Source organism: Diplotaxodon limnothrissa, linkage group LG23 (assembly GCF_057381915.1).
Source record: "Diplotaxodon limnothrissa isolate DT_005_m linkage group LG23, D_limnothrissa_male_GT1.1, whole genome shotgun sequence".
NCBI classification, from domain to species: Eukaryota; Metazoa; Chordata; class Actinopteri; order Cichliformes; family Cichlidae; genus Diplotaxodon; species Diplotaxodon limnothrissa.
The window spans coordinates 41,941,166-41,951,171 of NC_140617.1; the positions used below are offsets into that span (position 1 = coordinate 41,941,166).

The following is a 10,006-nucleotide window of genomic DNA, read 5'->3' on the forward strand; positions in this document are numbered from 1 at the left end:
GTGTATTGTGTTATTGTGTAGAGGTAATGTTTACCAGAGAGTGTTATCTGTAGTAATTACTGCTGTAATATCTACACCTGTTTTTGCAAACATATGTCAACCTACTGTTAGAGTGCCTCTTGAGTATTCGTTGGTCCACTAGAGGACAGTGTTGAGCCTCAAATGATCAATGTGATCCAATAAAGCGTTGATGCTGGAACACAATAAATACAGATGAGACCGAAACAGCAGGGAGCAAAGCAGTATTAGACGGGGAAGCATGGGGGTCAATATCAAGCACATGAGAATATCAAAGTAAAGCATGAACTAAAACACACACATGCAGCAAACAGGAAGTGAAATATGACTGAATGGGAAAACAATGGACACAACTAAATAGGGAAACAGACAACCAGAGCACAAAGACACAAGACAGAGACAGGGACACAAGTAGGAAACAGAACGGGATCATAAAAGAAGGTAACTTGAAATAATAAAATCAAGTAGATGAACTACCTTATAAACAGAAACTACAGAGGATATAACGAGTTCTAAAGGAAATTAAATAAAACTAATATACAAAAAGCCAGAACAAAACACAATAAATTCTCAAAACCACCAGGAACATACAGTAGAAGAAAAACTTGAGAATAATTAACAAAGAAAACTATGAATACTAAATCAGAATGAAAACAACTGGAGTGGAGGTAAAAAGGTCATTAAAACTACATCAGAGGCTAAAACTGAAAACGCTGGTTACAAAACCCAGGATTATGACAGAAGTAAGTTTTTAATTTTAAGAAATAGGTGTAAGTGACACATACACGTTAAGAAGCTATGCAGCTACAACTACATTAGACTGGCATCAGATAGAGCGAATAATAGAAGTCACATGACCCAAAGAGAAAGTGAAAGGACATTTATAAATCCAAAGTCAAACATCATCTACATCAGTGTGAACAACAACCAAGACACGGCAACTTCACAGCACAGTTGGGCATTCAGGTATGGTAACACTGTGTTAATAATCCAATGCAGGAAATCCAGTTATTAAATTATTAAATTGACCTTTATTGAGTCATCTCACATTTGGTTGACATGTGTCAAGTTAAATAATTTAATTTCAAAAAGAATTTAAAGAATTTACTGTTTTATAATTTACTGTCTTTTTTGCTTGTTTAATTCACAGATAGTTGATGACAAAAAAAATGTTGAATATTAAAAAAATCTTTTCGGGTAAGCAGTTTTTTTCATTTCATATTCATTGTTGGTGGTTTTCTTCATCCTTCTCTTTTGATTTGCCCTATATTGTCATGTTTGTGAAGCTCTCGTGGGTTTAACATGTAATATTGAGCTACACAAGTAAAACTGGCTTGACTTGACTGAACAGTTTTGAAATCAGGAAATACTGGAGACTCGAGTGATCTTGATCTGAATTTGTTATAGATGTTTGCAAAATTATTTTACAACAGAAAAGTTACCATAATGTCCTTTGGTTTGGCAAAAAGTAACATTTCATTTGACTGGAAAATCTAATATAACTGTGCCTGAATATGGAAAAGTGTTGCTAACATGTTTTTACTTTGTCATATTTCAATTGCAGGTAATCGCTCACCACCTTCTCGTAAGATATTTTAAATATGATACAAAATTATTTAGTCCTGAGGAAAAAACTTGAAGCTTTTACACACCGGACACGTAAAATCTGCGCAAATATTTTCTGGTCTCGTCTGTTAGTGCAGCTAATGCAGCTGTTCACACTGACAGTTTGAGCAGCAGAATTCCAGGAAGTGTAATCATGTCATACTATTTACCTCAGACACACAGCTACTCAATGCGGCTTTCTGAAATCATTTCCCTGCCTCGCCTCAAACTGTCCCACTGACATCCAGAACTGTACAAACACACAGCTTCAGCTCCTGGATCCAACCGTTAAATTCTCCCTGCTGCTGTTTTCTTAGTTTCTTACTTTTCTCAGCTCGTCGTCGTTTGATGTCGGCTTCATTTTTAGTTTTCACAGTGCGTTTATTGAGGAGGAATTGTCCTCAAAAAAGCAACGCGTCAGTGTTTAACAGCCTTAATACATAATGTGTAATTAATTTATAATGTTGCCCTTCCAGTGTGACTCATACAATTTACATTTTCACTTTACAGTGTTAGAGGTAGAAGAGAGGATCATACCATGGGGGTGAGTATTAAGAGTGTGGTTGCTTAGAGAGGTGTACTAGAATTATTAAGATTAACCATTTAATTTCACCTGTGTTAATCCTAGAGTCACAATTTTATATCACAAAATCCATCTCTTTTGACCTGTTTGATCATCGTGGTAACTTATGTTTAATGTTCGTTCAATTTGACTTTAAAACCATCTGTGGGTGTCACATTTTTGCTCATTCTGATGTCACTGTAAGTGATTCTCTGCTGAAGTATTAAATTTTATACATTCAAATTGTTACAGCAGCACAAACCTCTGAGTCACAATGTGGAATTCACATAGTTTCACATGGTGACACAGAAATGCTTATTTGGTTATTTCAGGCTTCTGAAATTGCAGGTAGTAGAAAACAGATGTCAGCCTGTCTCAGTAGTACAGCCCTCAAGTGTTTTGTTTGTTTGTTGTGTTATTTTGTGTTTGTTCATAGCACTGTTGTATAAACTGTAAGTGCACACTAAATCCTATTGTAATTTTCTGAATGAACAGTGAAAGAGAGCGAGACCTGCAGCTTGTCAGAGATTACAAGCCTCACAAAGATGTCCAGCATCTCAGAATTATGCTTCATGGACCACCAGGTGCTGGAAAGTCCAGCTTCATCAACTCTGTCGACAGTACTTTAAGAGGCAAAATCGCAACTCGAGCATTGGCAGCAGCAGCCTTTGGTGACAGTTTCACCATTGCAGTATGTATGAGGATGTATCTATTCTTATCATAGTTGCACACTCATTTCCTTTGAGGTTTTCTATGACTACAGGAGCGCACTGCAGTGGTAGCTGCTTTATAAGCATTAAACTATAAACGAGTGAAAAATAGTCAGCACAACTAGTGTGTCAATTATTCTGAAAACTGTTTAGGATCTTTAGTATCTGGCACTAATATAACAACACCACATTTTTTTTATTTACAGTACAGGACATTTAAAATTCAGAAAGGAAATCCAGAAACTTTTTACTCTTTTGTCTTCACTGACACCATGGGGCTTGAGAGGGGCGCTGAGAAAGGAATTCATGTAGAAGACATCAAACTTGCCATTAGTGGACATGTCAAAGAAGGTTACACGGTATGATGTTTTTCATCCAGATGCTTGTACACAGTCTGTGATACAGAAACTGTATCGTGCAAAAAGGTTTAATTGATTTTGCTTTTTTCCCCCCAGTTCAAACCCACAGCTCTCTTGCGTGAATCAGATTCTTACTACAACAGTTCTCCTACTTTAGATGACAAAGTCCACATACTGGTTGTTGTTATTCCAGCTGACACAGTGAGCATAATCAATGATGAAACATGGAGGAAGATGAGAGAAGTCAGACTACATGCTCGTGACAAAGGTGAGAGCAGAAAGTAGAATAGTAGAAAAACATGAGCTAAAATGATTGCATTGCTTTCTGTATTGGCAGGGATCCCACAAATAGCTGTTATCACTAAAATTGATGAAGCCTGTCCTGAAGTCAAAAGAGACATAAAGAACGCCTACAGGAGCAAGCACTTAAATCAGCTGGTATGTTCCAGGACTTTCATAAGTTTCACGAGTTTGTAGACAGTTTACACATGGATGTCACATCTCTAATTCAGCTGTACATTTCAGTATATTTGAACAGAAACCTCAGCTATAATGAGTACAAATATTTGAACAAGTAATTTATAATTATATCACTAGTGCAACAACACAGTTTCAGTTTTTTAAATGTAATATTGTTTAAACTTAGATGGACACAGTGAACAGGGACCTGGGTATTCCACTGAACTGCATCTTCCTCGTGAAGAACTACCACAAAGAAACTGATACGAATAACGATGTGGATTCACTGATACTGAGTGTACTGAAAAAGACCATTGACTATGGAGAGGACTACCTGAATGACATACAATCCTGACCTGTAATCAATGTGTGAGGGAGCTAGAAAATGAAAATGTTCAGTTACTCTTCAAGTGATTTTGCTCATGTTTCATTTGCCATCGTTACAGTCACACAAAAAGGGTGTGAAAAGAAACTTCCTTTCTTTTGCAAATTAAATCCAAATAAATATATATATATTATATATTCAAAATGGTAACTGCATGAAGAATGACACATATATGCTTGTAAACTGTTATCTGCCGTGTAACTCAAATAAATCATTTTAACCCTTGATGTAAGACTCTCCACTGTGAATCAGTGATTTCTTGTTTAAAGAACTGTAATTTAAGTTGGATAAGTGGTAGAGGATCGATGAATAGATATTTAATTACTTAGGTTTTCAACCCATATAAACATCCAGTTAGATATATAAGTCCAAATCAGGATATGTACTTAGTCCCCCCCCCTTGACTATGCATTTGAGAGCTTAATCAGATGGTACAGATCATCTGTCCTCTAGTCACAGTCGGACTACTATTCATGAAACTAGTAAGTTTTCCTACTCAGCTTTTTGTTTAATTATTTCCATTTACAGTAAACTCAGCCACGCTGATACTTTGTTACTACTGTCAATGTGAGAGTAAGAACATTGTAGGAATAAACAGTGTATAAGTATTGCTCGCTGCTGTTTAAAAGTTTGAGAGGAAAGAGTAGATATAAAAACAAACATCAAAGATGGGCTCAGTCTACGTATACACTTGATATCAGGTCAGCAATTACAGTGTCTGTGTCCTGGTTTAAGATCATATCTGTAAAATAGTTTTTAGCCAACATGAGGAAGTTAAATAAAGTTGTGCCTATGACTTTATTACTGATGCTCATCAGGGAAAGACAAAGTGAGCTGTGTGGGAGGCTTGGTTAGGATCCAAATACTGGGCTTTGACACAGAATAATTAATGAAAGGCAGCAGCTTTATTGTTGGAAAATACATGCTAACACTAAATGGTAAATGGTAAATGGCCTGTATTTATATAGCGCTTTACTAGTCCCTAAGGACCCCAAAGCGCTTTACATATCCAGTCATCCACCCATTCACACACACATTCACACACTGGTGATGGCAAGCTGGCAAGTTGGTGGGGCAGCTGTAGCTCAGGTGGTAGAGCAGGTCACCTACTGATCGGAAGGTTGGGGGTTCAATTCCTGGCTTCCCCTAGTCTGCATGCCAAATATCCTTGGGCAAGATACTAACCCCAAATTGCTCTCCGATGCATCCATCGGAGTATGAATGTGTGTGAATGTTAGCTAAAAGAAGCACTTAGATAAATGTGCTTGTGTGAATGCACAAGTTGTACAAAGCGCTTTGAGTGCTCAGAAGAGTAGAAAAGCGCTATATAAGAACCAGTCCATTTACCATTATTACAGAGAACGGCATGTTCTTTTTGTTTTCATATTTTAATATATGAATATATAATATATTTAATTGTGTTGGGATTTTGCGTTGGTTCATATGGAACCCAAAGGGAAGAAATGCTTCACCATATTTTCTAGTCTTTGGCTTAAAATGAAGTTGGTTTGGAAACATATTCAGCTATGCTTCATCACCTGCTTTGCGTTTGTGTGGGCACCCGTGCTAGCAGTGTCCAAGCCTTGTTTTTTTGTTTTTTTTTATCCTTTTCAGCCCCCCCTCCCCCCCAGGGGGCGGGCCCCACACTTTGGGAAGGTCTGGCCTAACATATGAAACAGGAAATTACCGCCATGTAATCCATATATTTCAGCATAGTAACTGTATTCTCAGCTCAAAACACATCTGTTTAAACTGGCTTATTCGCTTTAATGCTGATTTTATCTGTTGTCACGCTCTGTTTTGTAATTTTAACTTATTTTATGTATTTTATGACTATTGTTCCTTTTATTAATTGTGTTTTTTGTAAGGTGACCTTGGGTTTCTGAAAGGCGCCCTCAAATAAAATGTATTATTATTATTATTATTCTGAATATCACCTATTGAACGGTAACTGTAACGGATACATTTACTCATATTTTGTATTTAACACTGCCTGTTGATGAGATCTTGTGCCGCTCCTAAAACACCGGCCTCCAACTCCTAAAGAGACACGGTATCACTAAATTTAGCAAATATTAGCTTCAGGCTAGCTTGCTACGACAAATAGGCTAATACCAGTATTTTACCAGAACTTCACCAGATGTAGTTAAAAAAACTAAACTAATGTCCAGTTCAGTGGGACAGCAAAGAAAGATAACAAAAAATGATTACTTACCCGCGGTTTAGAGGGTCAAGCTGAAATTGAAGCAGCCATTGAAAGACGGGAAGAAAGAAGGATGGCAGCTTGGTCAGCACTAGTGGCCTCTATAATATCTGCAAATACATACGGGTCGGAATCCCCCCCAGCGCGCCCGGACGGCAAAACAGTGCCAGCAGAGTGAAACCGAAAAACGGTTTGAAACCGAAAAATTGATTGAAACCGAAAAAAATTGGAATGAATCTGAAAAAAAAAATTATAAGTGAAAACAAAAAAATTTGTTTCAATTAATTGTTTTTCACTATCATTTTTTTTTTCCAGTTTCAATATAAGATTTTTCAGTACATTTATTTCAGTTACTATATTTTTTTTCGGTTTCATTTCAAGGTGGCATCGTTCTGATCCCATAAATGACCGGTTCTCTAAAAAGATCCGGAAATCCCATCACTACAATAAATTGACAGGACACGGACTTTCAAAGTAAAACAGGAAACATGACACAATTCACAAAGATGCAGAATTGACATTGAGACACATAGCGTGTCCATATTCATGGGCTGCATCCTCCTGAGGCCGCATTTGTAGACCGATTACGTCACAGCGACGCGCCGAAGGCTGTCCAAATTCGTAGACTCCTCCGAATGCAGCCGACAAATGCGTCCTCCTTTTCCCCGAATTTGAAGGATGGGTCGGGTGTGTCCTTCGTGGCCTACCATATCCCAAACTCCAGTTTCCAACAATGGCGGCCGCTACTAAGTTTTAAAATTACTCTTACTAATCTTTCTGGGTCACAAAATAAACTTTTAACATATTTTCAGGCGAGAAAGTAGCAGTGTAAACATCAAATATCTGCTCGGTTTATCAAGATATCGCATATTTGCAAAAGTGTTTCGACGTTTTCGGAGACGTCTGCTACCCACCAGCTCAATAGCTAGTCGGGAGCTTGAGGGTCACTGAAGCCGCCGAGAACGGCACAACTCCCGGTACATTATTTTCAGATCACCGCGGACCTTCACTACTCAGGTTAAACGTAATATATAAGTCACTTAGATAACCTAAAAATGTTATTGTTGGGCTTTTTTCAGTGTTTTATTTGTTCGTGAGTCAATCGGTTTGGCTGAGATTAAAGTTATTAGATTAAACAATATAAATTGCCTTCTAACATCCAGAAGTCTGCATGTGTAACAAGCCACTAGTATGTGTCAAGTTAAAAGACTTAATTTCTAGAAGAATTTAAAGACTTCACTATTTTCTTCAGCTTGCTTTTTATTACCAACATGTAGTTAGTACAAAAAAAACATGAGCTTCGTTTGGAAAAATATAAAATCTGTTTGGGGTAAGCAGATTTGTTTTTATGATGATTTGATTTTATAATGGAAAAGATACCATCATGTACTTTGGATCTGAACATGGACATAAGGAAATAAATTACACATAAAGTAATAGTGAATAGGAAAAGGTGTTGCTAACATGTTGCTACATTGTCATATTTTAATTGCAGGTATTCCACCTCCCCCTTCACCTCCCTGTAAGAAATTAAAAATATGAAACAAAATTGTTCAAATGTTAAGATTAAACCAACACATAATAATGTATAATGAATTTGAATCCATTTCCTTCTGTTGGGATTCACACAATTAACATGTTTGCTTTACAGTTTTCGAGGTAAAAGAAATGAACATACCATGGATGTTAGTGTTACGGACGTGTTTCCTTCTTTGAGTTATAGAACTTTGAAAGTGAAAGTGAAGTGAAATTTATTTGGGTCAACAACAACAACACAGATTATCATTTTACATATAAGTACTCAATCATACAGTAACCAAAAAAGGAATAGGCTGAAGCCTTGTGGATTATAATTGTCAGGGTCCTGGGTCTCCTGACCCAGCGTTTTTAGTTCTTTGTGATTTTTGTATTATTGTACTTGTGTGTGATTTATTCTAGGGTTTCTAGTTTTGATCCCTTGCCCTTCATGTCTCTCTGTGTCCCCTCTGTTCTGTGTAAGTCTGTGTCTGCAGGTTTGAGTTTCCCTCTGTGTCTTTTGGTTCATCGAGTCCTCTGCCTTACTGGTTATGTCTCTGTGTTTCTTAGTTGCTGTCTCTACCATGTCAAGTTCGCGTCTCTGTGTCATACTTCCTGTTTTACTTTGAAGGTCCGTGTCTTATTTGAATGTGTTCAGTTTACGCTTCCTTGTCTCGTCAGTTCTTATTTCCCCCGGCTGTGCTCTCCTTCTGTGTCTCATTCCCCTCGTTACTTCCCAGTGTATTTAAACCCTGTGTTTCTCTGAGTCAGTGTCGCGTCGTACCCTCAACAAGCTGTGTGTTTTGGCTCCGTGTTTCCAGTGTTTTGTCTCCAGCTCCAGTTTAGTATTTCTGCTACAGTGTTTTAGTCCACCAGCGTTTTTGTTTGTTTTTTGGTGAGTTTAGTTTAGTAAGAGGTTTTTCCCAGCAATAAAGCTCCGCTTTAAGTTGTACTTCTGTGTCTGAGTCCTGCATTTTGGATCCACCACTCCTGCTTGCCTGCCTGCCACACAGCCAACCATGACAGAACGACGCGACCATCAAATGGATCCAGCGGACTCACGGTTTCTGTATCTCGCACAGTTGTGGGAGTACTGCCGGGGCGTAATCCACGCTGAGGACACTCCCAAGAGACTCATCCAGGTAGTCTTTTTTGACAACTTTTTGTCTTCCACCCTCTGCACAGCTGGTTTTTTGTACATTAAAAGATTAAAACAACTAATAACAGCTCTGAGAGCCAGGATTTGCTTCGAACTGTTTGGCATGGGCGGTCCAGGCAAGGAAGGGTCAGCTGCCCTCCTGGAAGCCCTCACCGCCTGGTATTCTCAGCATCAGCGTTTTTTCCCATCAATATTTATCACTAAATTATTCGATCCTCCCTTAAGAAAGAGACTGCATCCTTGCTACCTTCACCCCACCACACCAGTGTCACCTGTGTCTCCAGTAGCTCAGCTCCCAGTGTCACCTGTGTCTCCAGTAGCTCAGCTCCCACTCCCACCTGTGTCTCCAGTAGCTCAGCTCCCACTCTCACCTGTGTCTCCAGTAGCTCAGCTCCCACTCCCACCTGTGTCTCCAGTAGCTCAGCTCCCACTCTCACCTGTGTCTCCAGTAGCTCATTTCCCACTCTCACCTGTGTCTCCAGTAGCTCAGCTCCCACTCTCACCTGTGTCTCCAGTAGCTCAGCTCCCACTCTCACCTGTGTCTCCAGAAGCTCAGCTTCCACTCTCACCTGTGTCTCCAGTCGCTCAGCTTCCACTCTCACCTGTGTCTCCAGTAGCTCAGCTCCCACTCTCACCTGTGTCTCCAATAGCTCAGCTCCCACTCTCTGCTCAGTCTCCTGTGTCGCCAGTTTTGCTCATTCACTCTATGCAGGGAGGTAACTTAATTTCTACTCAGGGTACTCTTCATGGTTTAGCCGCCGTTGGCACAGTTTGCCACTCCAGGGCTTCCCCAGAGGCTAGGTCTCAGTCCCCAGCTGATTCTGGACCCCTGAAGTTTAAGCAGCCCCCTAAGAACTGCACCATGTTAGCATTGGCTGGGCAGAGTCAGTGCTCGTTGCAGCGCCAGTTGTCCTCATGTCAGCCAAAGGACTTCATGCCTGTTGGCTTTGTTTTGGCCTCTGCTGGAGGGTCCGAGGGACCGCTCCGGCCTTTGTCTCCTGTCTCCGCTGGAGGGTCCGAAGAACCGCCCG

The 10,006-nt window shown here is 39.5% G+C and overlaps 1 protein-coding gene across 2 annotated transcripts; it reads left to right on the forward strand.

Moving 5' to 3' along the window:
- The first annotated feature begins 1,175 nt into the window (after positions 1-1,175).
- On the forward strand, positions 1,176-4,068 carry LOC146608707 (interferon-induced protein 44-like). Of its 2 annotated transcripts, XM_085347720.1 has the most exons (8): positions 1,176-1,215; positions 1,583-1,603; positions 2,134-2,167; positions 2,681-2,876; positions 3,102-3,254; positions 3,351-3,522; positions 3,592-3,692; positions 3,901-4,068. In XM_085347720.1, the coding sequence occupies exons 1-8, from the start codon at positions 1,176-1,178 to the stop codon at positions 4,066-4,068; spliced, it is 885 nt and encodes a 294-aa protein (XP_085203846.1). The 2 variants fall into 2 exon arrangements, with proteins under 2 accessions (XP_085203846.1, XP_085203845.1); XM_085347719.1 differs by lacking the exon at positions 1,176-1,215 and having other exon boundaries at positions 1,552-1,603; positions 2,675-2,876.
- The last annotated feature ends 5,938 nt before the right edge of the window (positions 4,069-10,006 follow it).